This window comes from Lepidochelys kempii, chromosome 4 (assembly GCF_965140285.1).
Source record: "Lepidochelys kempii isolate rLepKem1 chromosome 4, rLepKem1.hap1, whole genome shotgun sequence".
Taxonomy (NCBI): domain Eukaryota; kingdom Metazoa; phylum Chordata; order Testudines; family Cheloniidae; genus Lepidochelys; species Lepidochelys kempii.
Genome location: NC_136383.1, coordinates 110,134,290 through 110,153,907, shown reverse-complemented (window position 1 = coordinate 110,153,907; position 19,618 = coordinate 110,134,290). Strand labels below are relative to the sequence as shown.

General features: G+C 40.9%; 1 protein-coding gene across 1 annotated transcript; it reads right to left on the bottom strand.

The window, feature by feature from the left end:
- Window positions 1-2,468: 2,468 nt before the first annotated feature.
- On the bottom strand, window positions 2,469-9,998 carry FAM200B (family with sequence similarity 200 member B). The gene is given in 4 exon segments (XM_073343204.2): window positions 2,469-3,107; window positions 3,110-3,749; window positions 3,831-4,360; window positions 9,894-9,998. Coding segments are annotated over 4 exon segments (1,914 nt in total).
- Between the last annotated feature and the right edge of the window lie 9,620 nt (window positions 9,999-19,618).

The window sequence follows — 19,618 nt, the reverse complement described above, 5'->3', positions numbered from 1 at the left end:
ACACTGAGCAGACTAGACAAGCTAGGCAAACAGTGCCTTTCTTTGAAAAGATATTTGGGAAGAAATTGATGCTTCCTTTTTTGAAAAAAAATCGTGTAATATTTCATCCAGCAGCAACACTTTTCCCAGACCCTAAAATAGAAGTAATGGTGCCAAAGACATGCTTTTTAAGTGCAAGTGGTTTGGAGGTTTAGCTTATGCTGACCTCTTGGATTTGCAAAACTAGGCTGGAAATACGGGTGTTAATTTCTCCACAGCAGTGCAATTGAGGTCCTTATGTCGAGAAGATTAGGGGGCTCTGTAAGAGTTACTGCTGCTGCTTGCTTCCTTTCTCTGATTGGCCTGTAGGGAAATGAGACAGAAAGGAAGCAGCAGGGGATACCAGAGAAGAGGACCAGCTGGGATTGGGTCTGTACCCAGTTATCTGGGGATCTGAGAGACAAGCTGGGTTCTGTTCTCAAACATCATCACCAATAATACTAATTCTATAAGCAGAATTTTGTCCTCAGTTACAGCTGAGAAACTCTCATTGCCTTCCATGTAGAGCCATTGGGGGAACAAGAGGGATAATTCATAAAAAGCTTTGAGGGGAAAAAGGTCATTTAGATTTGTGTGTGTGTGTGTGTGTGTTGTGTTGGGCGGGGGGGAGATCATGGAAAAAAATGTTGATCCCTGCTTTCCTCCTGTGTGTTTCTTCCCCCCCTTCTCCACCTTATTTATTCTCTTTCCTGTCCCTCTCCCTTTGTCTTCTGTAGCCTAGCTTAGGCAACCAATTCTACATATTTTGCAACACTGCTGTAAGCCTGTCAATAGAAAGGCAGCAAAAATCAATGCCCTAAGTAGCCCAATGCTGGTACAAGTTTGCCAGGTCTCAGAGTGACTGATAAGCCTATGCACTATGCCTGGTTTTTCCAGCAGTGATATTGTAACTGAAAGTCAACACCAGAGACAGAATCTGCATTTTTGATCTCTGCTGTTCTTTTTTTCTCCCTGTTTGTATGCATTTGTCTTATTTTATCTTCTATGAAAGGGGATGGGACTTTAACAGTAGGTCCCGCGCATCTCAGCTAACTCTGTTCTTTTCACCAAAAAGGACATTTATTATCATCTTTAATACCAGCTAAGACTGTCAAACAAGGGGGTATTTCCTTAAAAAAACCTCTACAGGGAAAGGGAACAAGGGTGTCACAGATCTACGGGGTCTACAGCCATTAACCAGTCCTTTTTGGGAGTGACCCCTTTAGTGTGCTGGGCTTCAAGGACCCATACAGTTCCACAGGAGCAGGCCTATGGCCTCAAGGACCCTGAAACTGGGCCTTTGGGCACCAACAGTCCCTGTCTTTCTGTGGCCCCCTGCAGTGAGTCCAGCCAAGCCAGACACATGGGAGTCTTGTACTGTACCCCTTCAGGACACAATGCTCTTAGTGAGTATTTGCAGAAACACCAGGCAGCCTGTTCAAAACTAGGTAACAATTTATTAGTTCACCTGGCATGCACAATCTGAAAGTCCTTAGGTCAGCACAGAGATGCAAAGGTTAAGACAGAATTCAGACAGTCCAAAGCCAGGTCAGGGCTCCCTTGAGCCATGCTGCCGATGAGGCCATCTTGGATCTCTTTCATCTATTCTCTTTTTCTTCATCCCAGGTGTGTGTCCTGTTATTTCTGTGCACTCCACTCTTAATCCAGCCACCTGACACCTTTCCCTTTTGTTCTCCAACTGGGGCCTTTTCTTTGCTTCCCTCAGAGGGGTGGGGGGAAATCTTCCTCGTGGCTGTTAGTTGATTTGTGTGAATGTCCCAGCCATTGGAGTTTCCATTGTCTTTCAGGACCTTCTGTTGGTTTCAACCAGTACTTTAAGGACCCATTCATACCAGCCCAGACAGTTATGTGACAGAACATCTTGGGTCCCCTGCTCTGCTCCAAGAGCAGCTTTTATTCATAGCAATACAAAGCATGGAGGGAAATTGAGGCATGCATGGGAATCATAAAAATATTACAAAAATTCCCACTTTGTCACAAAGCGATGTGGTTAAAATGAAAGCCTTATTTAATAGTTTATATTCCAAATGCTTTAACTGTTTTTTTTCTTTTTCTGCATCTTTAATAAAAAGTTAAAATGATGTGTAATGTGTGTTTGCCATGGTGCTAAATAGGCTGAAGTCTCTGTATACCAAACCCTGACTCTTGTTTAAATGTTGTACAAGGACAGGGCCATGTCAATATCTTTGACTCTTTGGGCCCATTTATTCCATCTAAATCATTGGTTCCCAAACTTTTTGGCATCCCGCCCCCTTTTTAATTTTCGCGAAACCCTCATGCCTCCCGCCTCTCCTTTACCATCATCCAACCCCCCATTTTAACAAATTCAATTCGTAACTTAAAATTAAAAATAAACACATAGTTTTTCTTGGCACAAAAATTTAACAACAATGTAATTTAAAATAAGAAATAGCATAAACAAAACAAATTTAATGTGAAGGATGATGCTGCATTTTCTTCACGAGTTGGGAAATCCTAGGTTTGAAAGATGAAAGTGCGCAACGCAAATAATTTTTGACATCCAATCGATTCTTTTGTTTAATTTTTATTATGACTGAACTTGAAAAGCTTTTTTCACAGAGGTACGTCAATGAAAACAGAAGAATAATATGTAGCGCTTCTTCTCCAACTTTCACGTAAATTGGGAAATATTTTATCCAAAATTTCTCCAGGCTTAAGTTTTCGAAAACATCTTTCATACTTGAATCGTATTTCATTTTGAGTGCTTGTTCTTGTTAATTAATTGCCAGAAATATTGCATCAACATTGAACAGATTACGTGCTAATTTATGAACAGGGTTGCTGGAAAAGTTGTCTGGAAAATAGTGAAAGAATTTGTCAGCAAGGCAGTCCAGATGAAACACAATTTTGTTCTTTGCATCCTCTTTACAAATTCTTGGAAACTTTCATTTTCAGCAAGTGATGAAATGTTGGAAAAGACAAAAAGTTAGTGTCTGAGCTTGCATTCGATGTTTCCAAAGCTTGATTTTTTCCTTAAATGCTTTGATGGCATCGTGGTGCGCTATAGAGTTTGCAGTGTTGTTTCCTTGCAGCTTCAAATTGAGAGATTGTTCAAAGATTCGAAAATGTCCACCAGGTATGCCAGTGAAAGTTGAAACGTTTGGTCCGTAAACGCATGATATAACTCTTCTTTTTTCTGTTGCTTGAGGAAAATTTTCACTTCATCTTTCAGTTAGAATAATCTCGAAGGCATGTTCCCTTTGGAAAGCCATCGTACCTCCATGTGAAACAAAATAATTTTATGATCCACTCCCAAATCAGTGCAAAGAACTGCAAAAAATCTCGAATTAAAAGTGCTGTTCACAAAATTGACAACTTTGATGGCCAAATTCAACAAGTCACATAGGTCATCTGAAAGGGTTTTAGCAGCCAACGCTTGTCTGTGTATGACACAGTGAGTTGTGGTTACAGCTGGATTTTTTTCTTTTACTGATGTCGCAAATCCAGAACAAGAGCCAAGCATCACTGGAGCATCATCTGTTCATACACCAACAAGTTTTTCCCAGGAAAGTCCATTTTCTTCAAAAAAAAAAAAAAAGTTGGAAACTGTTTTCATAACATCAGAAGCCTTTGATATGGTCGTCAATTCCTTCGAAAAAAGCAGTTCTTCTTTCACAGTTCCATCATTATCGAATCGAATGTAGACGAGCAACTGACAGCATTGTGCTACATCAGTGGTATCTTAGAGACTAACGCCACAAGTACTCCTTGTCTTTTTGTGAATACAGACTAACAAGGCTGCTACTCTGAAATCAGTGGTATCGTTGCACTGAATTGCGGAAAAAGGAGAAACTTTCACTGCCTCCACAACTTGAAGTTTTAGATCTTTTGCCATGTCATCGATGCGATGTTTCATGGAATTGTCAGAAAGCGAAATTTCCAATATTTTTTTCTTGCTTTCGGCACCAAGCACAATATCAGTTGCTTTCAACAACCAAGGCTCCACAAGAGTTTCTCCTGTTATGTCCGCTTTCTTGGCTTTAGCGATGAGCAATGACAGTTCATAAGATGCTTCTACCACTTTGGCTGAGGCTTGATGAAAAGCTCCAGTAGTGTCCAGCTTCATGCGTTTTAAATTTTGAAGTTTAGCAGCAAAAATCTCTTTTGGTTTCTCTTTCAAAGCGCTGTGGTTCTTTGTCAAGTGTCGCTCAAGATGACTAGGTCTCAAGGCATCATTGCTGAGAACTGTATGGCATACTACACATTGAGGATGATCGATTCCGTTTTTTTCCATGATGGTGAAACCATACATAATGTAGTCTTCATTGTACTTCCTTTTCTTAATCACAGCCAGAATATACTAATACAGAAAAATCTATATAAATAATTTTCCTGATTTGTGAATAGTAACGGACGCAAGTTAATTTGAGTTATTATGAATGTTTATTTACTACTACTACTATTACATGCGGATGCGTGCTGCCCTATATATACCCCACCACCAGTCTGGCAACTAGCCGGGCTTATGCGGTGAGTGGTGGAGGTAACCACTCCCACGATAGAACAATCTTGAACACTCTCGCGAGCAAGCTAGGAAGTTTTAAGAAGTTCCATTGCTTTCTACATCGTTCTTCGGCCTCCCCACCAACCGAAACAGCACTCCTACACGTCGAAAAGCAAAATATTGTTTACACACACACACACACACACACACACACACACACACACACACACACTCGCATTTCATGGTATGAAATTTGAAAACACTGCAGTTATATACTTTTATAGTTGTATTTTTATTATTATTGTACTTTGTTATACCTTTATTCTTGTCTACTTATATTCATAACCAAAAATGAGAAGACTGTTAATACTTTATTGTAGTTAAATAATATAGGCCTGTAATGGACAATTTTATGAATAGTTATTATTATGTACACAGAATATGTATAATTTATTGTCTGTTGGTCTATTAAATAAATAATTTTTTATGCTGATAATTTTTTTTTCCATTAAATTCTGTGTAAATTTCACAGCCTCGCGCCCCCCCCCCTGGAATTTCTTCACCCCCTGCCAGGGGGGCGCACCCCCCAGTTTGGGAACCGATGATCTAAATTAATACCGCATCTCCTCTCACCCCTTTTCCAGTAGAGAGGGATGTTTTTTCTAAAAAAAGAGAGAAAGTGGGGAACCTCTCCAACCCCCCCGTTCCAAAGCTACATTTTTCAGTGTGAAACAAAAAAAAATTGTTTTAAAATTCTTTGAAAAATTTCAACATAGCAGCTTTGTACAAAAATGTAAATTTTGGTTTAAAAGGCATTTACTGTGCAAATAAAGTTTTAAGGGACACATTTTGATGGGCTCTACTGCTGACAATTTCCACAGACGCAGCTGGTCAGATGGTCTTTGAGATGGTGTGGTTGCCTGTTGAGGAACCTGGGAGGACCTATCTCTGTCTCTCTGTCATCTGTCTGAGAGTCTCTCTCTCTGTGGAGTCCCTCCCTCCCTGTGGAGTTTGGCTCCAGACAGTTCTCTGTCTCTGTTTTTTGTGGTGATATCTCTGTAGGTTCTTTCTGGGTGTTGTGGCTGCTGGCTTGTAAGTGTTCCCAGTTTCTTTTGGATCATGTGTCCCTTCTATGACATGGTGCCACTGCACCCCTCACGACACCTTAAGTCTATTCCTTCTCACATCTCTCTAATGGCTGGATTTTTATAGGAGTGCCTGTCTCCAAAGCCAGTAGGTCCTTGGCTGACTTGTTGTATCCTAGTGCCTGTTTTCTCTTATTATTAGACATCTCCTTTTCACAGTCTCTCCATCCTTTTGGCTGCAGCAAGTCTCCCCTCATTGGGAACAGGGTTATGGTCCTTTGTCCCATCAGTGACTACTCTGGCATCCCTGTGATGGGCTATTCCTGTGTGCCAAAAATGCTAAAAAGGAGTCTGAACTAGAAAAAACAGCCTTGTGTAACAGTCTTTCAGCTGTTTCCACCTTACCATTACTCTTTAGGTATGTTCGAGAGGAGACCCAAACTCCCATTTGTGTGCAAATTCCTTGCATTCTTCTGTGGCAAATTGGGCTCCATTGTTCGTGAATACAGTGTCCAGAATACCATATTTCACAAAAAATTGGCCCTCAGTTTGCCAATCACTGACTTGCTTCTTGTATCAGTCAGGGCATTGACTTCCCAGAAATTTGAATAGTAGTCCACTGTAATCAAGTGCCACTTTTCATTGAAGGTAAATAAGTCTGCTTCTACCTTTTTCCCATGGCTGGGTGGGCAGCTCAAGTGGTAAGAGTCTCTTTCTGCTGGTGGTTATCACAGAACTGGCAGGTGTCACACCCTTTCATTAAGGAATGGAGATGTGTATTCATTCCTGACCAGTAAACACACTCTTGAGTCCGTCTAAGACAGCTGTCAGTGCCCAAGGGCATGTATTTTTTGCATGTTCTCCTTTTGTAATGAGGTGGGGACAACAGCTCTATGTGCTCAAATGATGGTTCCATTCTGCTCACTTGCCTCCTCTTTAATTTGGAAGTATGATTTTGCTCCTATCAGTACTTGGCTTTTGTCTTCTGGACACAGAATGACACTAGCAGGGTGGCATTGCCCAGGGTACAATCTGGACCAATGAACAACTGTGTCCCTTCAGTTCTCCAACCGGGGGTGCCCTTTACACTGCTTTTTTATGAGAGCTACCACTCCTGATCTGCTCACATACAGCCTCCAGCATGTAAGTCACTCCCAGTTGTACTGTATGAGTGGTATGGCCAGCCACTCATGAATTACTCTGCAGAGTAACACCAGCAAATTCCCAGTTCCAGACTTTCCCCCAGAAATGTGTGTGTTGTACTGCCCAGCACCCTCCTGGACAATGCAAGTTCATATAAAGTTTGTCATTTTCTTACTAGAAAATGATATGCACAAATCCTGTTATCTCAAATGGAGTTTTCCAAACACTTCAATCCAAACACACTGTTGTAGATAAAACAATAGAACACATTTATTAACTACCACAGATAGATTTTAAGTGACTACAAGTGATGCACAAAAGTCAGAATTGGTTACAAGAAAGTAAATACAAGTAATGCATCTAAATGCAACTAATACATAATTTAACAAGCTGAGTGAATTCAAAGCAAAGGTCTCTCTCACCACATATTTGAGCAGTCTTACTAACTGATACTTTTTCAGTCAGGATCCCTCCCCAGGCTAATGATGCTTCCTTTGTCCTTCAAGTGTTGCTGATGCCATGAGTAGAGATGAAGGGAAAGATGATTTGGGGCCTTTGTTCTCCCTTCTTACATTTTATTTTTTTCTCTTCTTTGAGAATCATCTGCAACTGAGGTTCAGGAGACAGAAGGTCTGTGTGGATGGGAACCCCCAGCTGTTTCTTTGTCAAAATGTAAATCTTTGCCAATACCCTTTTCCCTGACAAGGAATGGCCATTTGCTGATGCTGGGTATATATGCCCTGCTCAGGGTGTCAGCTAACATTAATAGTCATCTTGGACAATATCTGATCTCTTCACGGTAGCGCTGGAGGTGTATCAACATGAACTTCAAGTTCTTTGTAGCATTAAGAGGGGTCTGTGCCATGATTGTCTCTATGGGTTTGTAGTCTAATTGCACTATTACTGGGTGGCCATAGGTATACTAATGGAATTGGAATAAGGGAAGGAGGAGGATCCTGGGAACTACAGGCCAGTCATCCTCACCTCAGTCCCTGGAAAAATCATGGAGCAGGTCCTCAAGGAATCAATCCTGAAGCACTTACACGAGAGGAAAGTGATCAGGAACAGTCAGCATGGATTCACCAAGGGAAGGTCATGCCTGACTAATCTAATCACCTTCTATGATGAGATTACTGGTTCTGTGGATGAAGGGAAAGCAGTGGATGTATTGTTTCTTGACTTTAGCAAAGCTTTTGACACGGTCTCCCACAGTATTCTTGTCAGCAAGTTAAAGAAGTATGGGCTGGATGAATGCACTATAAGGTGGGTAGAAAGTTGGCTAGATTGTCGGGCTCAATGGGTAGTTATCAATGGCTCCATGTCTAGATGGCAGCCAGTATCAAGTGGAGTGCCCCAAGGGTCGGTCCTGGGGCCAGTTTTGTTCAATATCTTCATAAATGATCTGGAGGATGGTGTGGATTGCACTCTCAGCAAATTTGCGGATGATACTAAACTAGGAGGAGTGGTAGATACGGTGGCAGGTAGGGATAGGATACAGAGGGACCTAGACAAATTGGAGGATTGGTCCAAAAGAAATCTGATGAGGTTCAACAAGGATAAGTGCAGGGTCCTGCACCTAGGACGGAAGAATCCCATGCACCGCTACAGACTAGGGACCAAATGGCTATGCAGCAGTTCTGTGGAAAAGGACCTAGGGGTTACAGTGGACAAGAAGCTGGATATGAGTCAACAGTGTGCCCTTGTTGCCAAGAAGGCCAATGGCATTTTGGGATGTATAAGTAGGGGCATAGCCAGCAGATCGAGGGACGTGATCGTTCCCCTCTATTCGACATTGGTGAGGCCTCATCTGGAGTACTGTGTCCAGTTTTGGGCCCCATACTACAAGAAGAGTGGAAAAATTGGAGAGAGTCCAGCGAAGGGCAACAAAAATGATTAGGGGTCTGGAACACATGACTTATGAGGAGAGGCTGAGCGAACTGGGATTGTTTAGTCTGCAGAAGAGAAGAATGAGGGGGGATTTGATAGCTGCTTTCAACTACCTGAGAAGTGGTTCCAGAGAGGATGGTTCTAGACTATTCTCAGTGGTAGAAGAGGACAGGACAAGGAGTAATGGTCTCAAGTTGCAGTGGGGGAGGTTTAGGTTGGATATTAGGAAAAACTTTTTCACTAGGAGGGTGGTGAAACACTGGAATGCGTTACCTAGGGAGGTGGTAGAATCTCCTTCCCTAGAAGTTTTTAAGGTCAGGCTTGACAAAGCCCTGGCTGGGATGATTTAATTGGGGATTGGTCCTGCTTTGAGCAGGGGGTTGGACTAGATGACCTCCTGAGGTCCCTTCCAACCCTGATATTCTATGATTCTATGAATTGCTTCATTCTAAATACCATAGCCAGAAGCTCCTTCTCTGTTTGGACCAGTGTCATATGAAGGAATTTAAATTTCACCACTTTTGGACAAGCATGTTCTGTGTCCCTGCCGTTGGCCCCAGGGCTGGAGGAACTGTTAGCTCCCTCCATAGCCCCAGGGTCAGAGGAGCTTGTTTTCCCTGATGTGGCCCTGGGGCTGGAGGAGGTCACTCTCCCTGCTCTGGTCCCGGGGCCAGAGGAGTTCTGTGCCCCTGCAACTGGGGGAGGGCTGTGCCCCTGCTTGTCCCCCCTCGTACATGGTCCTGGTTTGGACATATCTCTGTTCAGTCTCTGACTTGGCTCTCCTGGCATAAACTGCAAGAGAGCTACACCCAGTCCTTTCTTGATGCATCACAGTGGAGTGTCACTGACTCTCCTGCCTGGTATTACATCAGGACAGGGACATCTGTTATCCTTTGTATCAGTGTGTCAAATGCTTGCTGTTGGCAACCTGCCTAGTCCCACTCAACATCCTGCCTTGTGAGCTGACATATGGGTTCTGCTGCTGCAGCCAGGTGTGGACAAAATTTACTCAGCAAATGTATCATTCCTGTGAAGTGCTGTAGCCCTTTCATCCCTGTCAGAACTGGCAGGTCTCTGGCTGACTTGATCTTGTAGGAATCTGCTTTCAGTCCTTCTGCTGTGAGTAGATGCCTAATATATTTCACCTCAGGCTATTTGAATTGCATTTTGTCTGGGCTGAGTTTTATGTTCTTGGCCCTGCATTGCTTTAGAAAAGCTTGTAGTTCTCTGTCATGGTCTCTGTCAGCTTCTGTATCATTGCTCCCTTCACATACAATAAGGATATCATCTGGAATTATTTTCTCCACAGGCAGTCCTTCCAGTGCTTGGCTTGAGTCTTCTCTGGTGCTGGGCTTATGCTCATCGGCATGAACAGTCATCTGTAGCAACCAAATGATGTGGCAAAGGCCCTCAGCATGCTGGACTCTTTATCCAGATGTATGTACCAAAACCTGTTCCTCACATCACAGACCATAAACATTCTGGCTTTGGAGAGTTCTGACAAAATGTCATCAGTTGTGGGCAGTGGATAGGACTTTTTTAAATGCCCAATTTAATGGCTTTGTGTCTATTTAGATGGCTTCTTTACCACCACCAAGCTGCTTACCCAGGCTAAACTGGTCTCTAAAGGTGTAATGATACCTCTGCCTGCAGACTTTCGAGCTCCTTATGTACTGGATTACATATTTCCACTGGAATTTTGCTTTGTGATAAGCACGTGTTCCACTGTGGGGTCTACTTCTGGTTGCAGCTTTCCTTCAAGGAACCTGTCACCTTTGAAAACAACCCTATATGATTTTAACATGGTCTCCATTGTCCACAGGACTCCCCCTTTTGCTTTTTTCATTGCAGCTATAAAACTCTGATGCTGCTCCAATCAGATCAGTGGCTTATATAGCTGTATTCCTTAAGAGTGGTCTGTGATGCTTACCATCTACCACCACAAACGTCAGTTGGTCCTGTCTGTCATTTTTCAGGTTAGTTACTAAGAGATCACATTTTCCTGTGGGCTGCGTTATGCTCTTATTGTATGTTATCAGATTGCATATGCTCTTTGGAATGGGTGTGTTTGAGTCCTATTCACTCCAAGGAATCACACTGCAGAAGGCCCCGCTATCCAGCCGAAATTGCACATGGTATTTCCCTATTACCATTATTGAATGCATGGAGGTTGGTATTGTCCAACAGCCCGAACAGATATGCTCTCAGACACAAGGAGAGAGTAATGATGTGCTCGTATGGCTTGCATTCCATCCCTTTCATCATCTTTGTTGCTCACCTCTAAATCCTTTCCAGTTTCTCCACATTCTTTCTATACCAAAATTGGACACAGTACTCCAGCTGTGGCCTAACCAGCTTTTTTGCTCTTCCTCTGCTCTTGCACTCTCTGCTAAAATAGGTTCACTTCCCACACTTGACAGCCCACCTAATGAAATCATGTCACACACACATGCACACACACTGCAGTAATAATTTTAGCCATGTACAGACAGGCAGAATTAATCCTCTCGCTCAAGGGCATCTACCAGTGTGACCGCAGGCTGCAGCTGTACAGTCAGTCATATATACAGCTTTCAGAAAAGAAGAGTGCTGGGAATATGAAGCAAAATCTGCTTAAACCCTATCAGGCCAATTTGTGTGTCAGTCCATGTAAGTATTTTATGTATTGTTGTCTAATAAAGTGTCTGCTCAGTTTTGTAACATTTGCTAGATAAAAAATGAAATATTCCTTAGTTCCCTATACACTCGGCATCCTGTTCATTGTGTTTGTATCTTTTGGACTGAACACAGAAAATAATCTGCATACACAGATGAAATAGTAACAAATAATATATTACATATTGATAAATAGCCAGGAATGTGACAATTTCCTTCAGTTTATCCTATTCATTTATGTGGCATGATACTCTTTAAAATTTTCTAATTCACACATGTACCAGTTGGTAATGTTAAGCCTTTAGATGCTTTTTTGTTTTTGAAGGATCAATTTTTTATCTGTTAAATTAACTCTTCACTCAAATTGTTCCACTGCTTTACTAATGTAGCCACATCACTTAGAAGCCTTTGCAGGAAAATGTTAGGATCCAAAGAGAACTCACTCTGCTGTTCAAAAGTGCATTAGCTCTTTGAACTCCTTTGTCCTGGAATTTATGTACAAATGGACATTCCAAAACCATACCATAGGCATTAAAATCATATTGAATGCATCACTACTCCAGCACTTGTCATTTGCTTTGATCCTTACTTTAGCTATGCTGGATTCAGTCCAATAAAATTCTAAGAAGTATTTAGCCATTTTATTTCATATCTAAGAGTGTAATCCTAGTCCTCCTTATGTCAGTGGCAAAATTCCTGTTGACTTTAATGGGGCCAGGATTTCACTCTAACTCTTGAGTCTTATAGAAATAAAGGATATCAGCTGGAAATAAAAATACAGGCAAAGAAGGAATTTGTGAAACTAAAATTACTTAATGAATAAATACTGCACAGAGATAGTTTGCTATTATCTAGTGAGATCATTTTAGAATTCTCAGTAAATGAGAAACTTGAGAGCAAGATCCTGCAAATAGCTAGGTATATGCTTATTGTGTGTAAAGTTAAGCCTGTGCATAAGGGTTTGCAGAATCTGATATTGGTTAGTAATTCATATTGTTCAGGAAAGGTTAAAAAATAAAAAGCTATGTGCTAATACTTCTGCCTCCCTTACATTTGTTGCCAGGCACAAAGATTCTAATCAAGAAACAATTGGATATCCATTGTTTAACAGAACATTAGCCTAATGAGGTTTGTAAATGTAGCACAGTTTTTAACTTCTATACAAGTTGATTCCTAAAAGAGTAATTGAAGTTGGCTTGTTCTAAATCCAGATAGATTTATAACTTGTCCTTTGGCTCAATCTTCTTCTGATGAATACTCAAATACAGTTCATTTGACCACTTGACATCTGATATCAAAGCCACATCTTGACTCTGTGCAGAGGGCTGAAGGAATGTTAGATTCATGCATGTTTGTGACTGGAAGATCAAGATTGGTGTGCTCCAAAATGTCTGTCTAGCCTATGTTATCTATGTCTATTCCTTTGCCAGTCCAATTGGTCCATTCTTTAAGTGGATGCTTTGAAAATATGTTTGAATGAATATATAGTCTGAATATTTTTCAAAGTTTCTTGAAAGCCATTTAGTTCCATGGGAGAGAGACTGCTTCAGCAAGCTGAATCCTGTTTTTTGTTCAGGGAACTAGTAGTTCAAAGCTACAATCAGAGTGTCCAAATAAAGCACTTACAGGCTTTGTCCACACTTGCAGCGGCATGTAGAGTATGTGTAGTTACATGCCACAGTGAAACACAAGCTGCTAAAAATAGCAGTGTAGACATGTAGACACTGCTTGGGTGTGTAGAATCAGGGGACTGGAAGGGGCTTTGAGAGGTATTCTAGTCCAGTCCCCTGCACTTAAGGCTTATAACACTCCTGCTAATACATGTTCGCTTTTTTTGCAACAGTGTTACACTGACTCAGTTTTAAAGAGCTGTGTAGGGGTACATACTGAAAGATTTTGGCAGGTCCGTACTTGCTTAAGCACTACACTACTATTTAGACCTGTGCTAGGTGGGCGTGCGTGCAGTATATATACTCTGTACGCTCTGTAAGCAGATACATAGCTGCAGAGGGAGAAGCAGTGAAACTCTACTGTATAATTATTATGGCTGCTCAGTGCTGGAGTACACCAAATCCCCTTACTCCCAGTGTTCTTTTCTGTCAGAGCAGCAGCTGCAGTTACACCAGCTTAAACTAAAAATGCTGCCTCTAAAACAGTAAGACACATCAGTTACTTCATTCTGGATATGGGAATGTTTCATGCTGCACTGGAGCAGTTTCCAAATTCTTCCATAATACTTTGTCACCTTCCTTCATCCATGTGGAAACTGAATAGTTCCTGTGCAGTCTCTGGAGCAACACGGACCATGGAGTGCATGTCTTGTGCATCACAATGAATGATGGTAGACAACTGGATGCTTTGTTCTTGGTCAGGAGATCTAGGAGGTTGGTTGCACGCTCATGGGAATCTTCACTGACCTCGGGTTTTATAGGATCTCTTTCTTCATTGCACTCATTGTATTTGATGAAACTTCTGCAAATGAAAGCACCTTGGGTTACTTTTAGTTGGAAAACACAGTGCTGGCAAAGGGCTCCTTTCAAAGTAGAAGAGTGGGGAAGCCAAGGTGAATCTGAGACAAGTCAAGAATGGCAAAAAAGCTTGTCATTTTTGAAATCACAAAAAGCATGTAGAGTCCTTTCCTTAATAAAGAAGTCCTATTTTAATTCACCAATTTATGGTGGAATCTGACTTGTGTCATACCCAATGTCAAGACATGAATATGATTCTTAGCTGAGTATCACTATGCTTTGCTCTGCAGTCTCAGTCCCTGTTGATTTTCATTGTTGAAATCTTCCAGTGTAGAATCTGTGACTGTTGTCTCTGTCATCTGTAAATTGCTTGCTCCTTGACAAAGTTCTGAAAAACAATGGTCAACCTGAGGAATTAAAAATAGAAGATGTTAGAATTTTAAAAGATTAAGAGCCCATTTTTATTTTTAGATATTAACCCTAGTATTTGCAGGGATCTGTTGACAGAAATAACTAGTAAAAGGATTGTTCTAAACATCACATGAGGCACTAATATGTGAAAATGAGTTCTACACAATTTACATTAAAATATTTAATTGAACACATTGAATTAATGAGTGCGTATAGGACATGATAGAACCATTACAATTAAAATCCCTACATTTCAATGCCACCACAGAAGCTCCCCATCTGCCTCCATATCTCAGGACTTCATCTCTGCCCTGACATTGTCAAGTACGTTAAGGCTAAGGTTAAGTGACTACAAAGCTGGTTTCTAGCTCTGAAGTCAAGTTCCAAAATGAAATTTAGAACAGTGCAAGCTGGAGTAGGTATTTCTTTCCATACTCCAATTAGTGTCTGATATGTCTGTTTATTGTCTTCCATCAATATAGTCATTGCAAAAACATCTGGGCTGGCCCACTGGTTCAGCTTCCAACAAGAAGCCCTGGATTTATATGACTTTCTGACCCGTCATAAACTGGAAATGCTCCTGTCTTCATATTGACATTGGCACTGAAACCACAATATTAAAAACAGTAAAAAATTAGACCCAAAGGAGACAGTAAAGCAAAACCAAATATTACAGCAACATTCTGAGAAAACTATTTCTAAGAAATAAAGCATTAACTCTTAAGTTTACAGTCCTTTGAAGAATAATTAGGAGGACTATCAATGTGATCTCCCTTGCTCCTCTGCAAAATCTCACTGACTTCTTCAGAGAGAAGACTGGCAAGTACAGCTGTGTGAGGTACAGCTTTTTCGTTTTGCTGGCAAGGGTGGAGAGTAGGCAACAAACCTCAATAATAGTCACAGGAGAGGAGGAGAGAGGGTCTCTCTTTTTTTATTGGGGGAGGGGAGATTGACAGGTTTTGCCCCTAGAGCTGGACAAAAAGTTTTAATCCAAACCTTTTTCCAGAGGGAAACAAAAATGTAGTTTCAGTGGCACAATTCATATTGATTTTACCAAAATTGTTTCAAACAAAAAAAACCTTTAAAAAATCCAAAAATCAGAGTGTTTCATTTTAAAATGTTCAGACTGAAACATTAAGTTTTTTATTCCAAATGACTGTTTTAAAATTTTTTTATATTTTTAAATTTAAAAATGTTTTAAAATGCTCAAAATCAAGACAATATTTCATTTTCTTCAGCTGAAATCTTTCCACTTTTCATTTGGCAAGATTTCTATTCGATCTGTAACTAGCTTTGTTCAGTTTTCCAGAGTGGCCAGCAAAACGAAAAAGCTGTACTTCATGTTGCATTGACTTCTTCTTCCCTAATTCCATCTTGGATTCCATCCAGTCTGGCTTCCCCACTGCTTCATTTGATTGAAGATGCTCTCGCTAAAACTTTTAACATTTTTCTTGCCAAATTTCAGAGTCTTTGCTCCATCCTTATCCTTCTGTCTACCTTTTGACACTGTTGATCATCCCCTCCATCTAAACAGGTTGTCCTCGGGATTTTTATTATGCTATCCTCTCTTGATTCTCTAACCTGTCTGGCCATTCCTTCAGCAAGTCTTTTGGTAGGTCTTCTGCCTCCTTTTCCTCTTGCCCAGTGCCTGTTTGAATATCACTGACTGACTGGTTCCTTCCTATTTTTACTTTATACCTCCTCTGGCTTCAACTCCAAGCTCTATGCTGATGACTCAGAAATGTTCTTATCCACTCCTGATAAGTTGTCTACATTCTTCCAAAACTGCGTCTCACCACTATCCTCCCTCTGACTCAGAGCCAGACCCCCAGGTTATGGGCCGTCTTTGACTCCACCCTTCCCCTTTTCCCACCCATCTAAACAATATGCAAATCCTGCTGCGGCTTTGTCAATAACATATGTAAGACCTATTAATCTTTTTACCTCTACAGCAACACTCTTGTTTCAACTCATGATGTTGCCTCTTGACTTCTGTAATCTCATGTTCTCTGGGCTTCCTGACATACAAATTGGCCACCCAGCCCACCAGGCTACATGCAACTGCTAATATAATCTTCCTTGCCACTCACTCTGACCATATAACTCCCTGCTTTGAATTGTTCCAGTGGCTTCCTGTTCTCCACTGCATCAAGTTCAGGCTTCAAACCCCTAGCTAATTCTTTCCTTCCCTGCATATTTGCGGTCTTTCCTCATTGTCCCATGCACCACTAATTTGACAAACCATTTGTCTGTTCTCCCACAGTTGTCTCCATGCTGTCTTCCATTCATCTATGTATGGAATGCCTTACCTGTTCTGTTTCACAAATCTGTCCTCCTATAGCTACTTCTACAATGATGCCTACAAGAAACTAGCTGGCTGCTATGCCTTTACATCAAGGACATAACTGGGAAAAAATATAGATCTCCCAACCATTGTGTTAAATATTGCATTAAGAGGATCTGGCCAATCATCTCCTTGGTCACTTTCTTTTGTAACTCTTCTCCCTGCCACCCTGCATTGTCTGTGTTTTTAAATTGGGGCAGAGACGATACCTTTTATATTTGTACAGTATGTAGCACATTGTTGACATATAACAAAAAGTGTCTGTTATTGTCATTTCACTATCAGTTGAGTATTATGAACTGTTAATATCTCTGGACATCTCATCCAGTCAAAACATCCAATCAGAATATTCTAGCAAAAACAGAAGAGATCTTGAACAGTCTGTGACACTTAGGGCATATTCTTTTGCAGAAAAAACAAGATGGAAGCATAGTCAAAAACAGATTTGCAAACCTTTCCATAAGGGAACATTAATCCTTAGGAAGCATAATAAACACAGGCTTTGATTTCCCTTTCCTTCCTTATACAAGCAGGAAAAGAAGTGCTGTAGCAAATTAGGAATCCAGAAGCCAGACAGGAAGTAATATACAGAATCTAAAATACCTTGGGTCTTGTTAGCATTAGATAACCATATGGTTCAGCTGAAACCATAGAAAAACAGACATACTAATTATAGCAGCAGTGATGAAAGCAAGCTTAACCCTAACCTTCATTAAAACAGCAGCTGAAGAGATCTCATCACAATGGAAAAATGGTCTAGAATATAAAGGATACCCTGGGTTTGTTACCCAAGGACCACATGATAGCAATCCGTATACAGTTTTTAAAAAGTCATGACCATTTGATTTGGTTTTAGTACATACTAGCTCTGTTGTCATAATTAATGTCATGAGACTGAAGAATCAGAATCTATATGCCAGAACAAAACATTCTTCAAACATAATTGTAAACTGTAGTACCTTGATCTTCATAACCTTGTTTTTAGATTTGCTGCTGGTTCTTATTTTTACTTGCTTATGGGATCACTACTAAAAATTAGAGTGGGTTGGGAATTTTTGGACAAAACAGCTTTTTCATCTGAAAACGCTGATCCATCAAAACCAAAACATTGTGGAAATGTATCCGTTTCAAGAGAAAGATAGACCCCAGAATAGCTGATAGCCCAGTGGTTAGGGAATTCACCTGGGCCTCACATATCTCAGGCAGGAGCAGTAACCACCAGGCCATACAGTCAGTCTCTCTCCCCGTCTTCTTCCCCCCCATTGGAACTGTTGCACTATGTATCCATAGTTATTCACTGGGCCAGATAGCAAGAGTGACAGAATAACATAGTTGTGAGTGCACACTCCTGGAATGTAGGAGGTCTAAGTGAGTGCACTGAGTACAGTCCTGGGCTATTGGCTACTCTGGGCACTCTCTCTCTGGTTTCCACCAAAATAAATAAGTAAGTCTGTTTTCTTCTAATGCAGAATGAAAACACAAGTTGCAATCTCAAAATTCTTTATGGAACAGAATTCTTGTTTCTTTACTAAAACCCAATGCCTAAGAATGATTAATGCAAGTATCATTAACTTACCTTTGCTACATTTCCATCACAGTAACAATGGTGCTCCATAAGCTCTATTTTATGTGTAAAGAGCATAAAAGACTTCAGGAAACAGAATAGTTTTTACCTGTTTTTAATTTAATTTAAAAAAAAATAAAATACAAATAAAAAACTAATACATGACAGCTTACCCTGCCTAGAATATTGTTTAAGTAGAATTTTGCAAACTAGAGGTGGGCTAATGAGACGGTCTTTGGATCCAGATCAGATACAGATTAGAATCTGGGGATCAGGCAAAGAGTGACGCACGGCCTTAAATTTGACAGGACCCGACCCTTGCATTATTTGAGATTTTGCCTCTAAAAGAGAAATGAAGAAAAATCCAAAATCTTGCAAGAGTATGACTTAGTAATATGGTATCTGAGCACATGGATTAGTCAGTCACTAAGTTAAAAAATGTTTTCATTTCAATAAAGCCATTTTTCTCCCTATAGCAAAATCTTATAGAATCATAGGCCTGGAAGGGACCTTGAGAGGTCATCTAGTCCAGTCCCCTGCACTCATGGCAGGACTAAATATTATCTAGATCAATGGTGGGCAACCTGCGGCCCGCGGGATGCACGTGGCCGTCAGGCACGCACCACTTCCCACAGCTCTCATTGGCTGGGAATGGCGAACTGCGGCCACTGGGAGCTGTGGGTGGCTGTGCCTGCGGACAGTCGATGTAAACAAGCTGTCTTGCGGCCTGCCAGCGCATTACCCTGATGGGCTGCAGGTTGCCCACCACTGATCTAGACCATTCTGACAGGTGTTTGTCTAATCTGCTCTTAAAAATCTCTAATGACGGAGATTTCACAACTTCTCTTGGTAATTTATTCCGGCACTTAACCACCCTGACAGGAAATTTTTCCTAATGTCCATTCTAAACTGCGCTTGCTGCAATTTAAGCCCATTGCTTCTTGTCCTATCCTCAGAGGTTAAAGAAAACAATTTTTCTCCCTCCTTCTTGTAACAATCTTTTATGTTGAAAACTGTTGTCATGTCTCCCCTCAGTCTTCCCTTCTCCAGACTGAAAAAACTGGGTTTGTTCAATCTTCCCTCATAGGTCACATTTTCTAGATATTAAATTATTTTTGTTGCTCTTCTCTGGACTTTCTCCAATCTGTCGACATCTTTCCTGAAATGTGGCACCCAGAACTGGACACAATGTTCCAGTTGAGGCCTAACAAGCATGGAGTAGAGCGGAAGAATTACTTCTTGGGTCTTGCTTACAACACACCTGCTAATACATTACAGAATGATGATTGCTTTTTATGCATCAGTGTTACACTCTTGACTCATATTTAGCTTGTGATCCACTATGATGCCAAATACTTTTCTGCAGTACTACTTCTTAGGCAGTCATTTCCCATTTTGCATGGGTGCAACTGATTGTTCCTTCCTAAGTGGAGTACTTTGCATTTTTTCTTTTTGAATTACATCCTATTTACTTCAGATCATTTCTCCACTTTGTCCAGATCATTTTGAATTTTAATCCTATCCTCCAAAGCACTTCCAATCCCTCCCAGCTTGGTA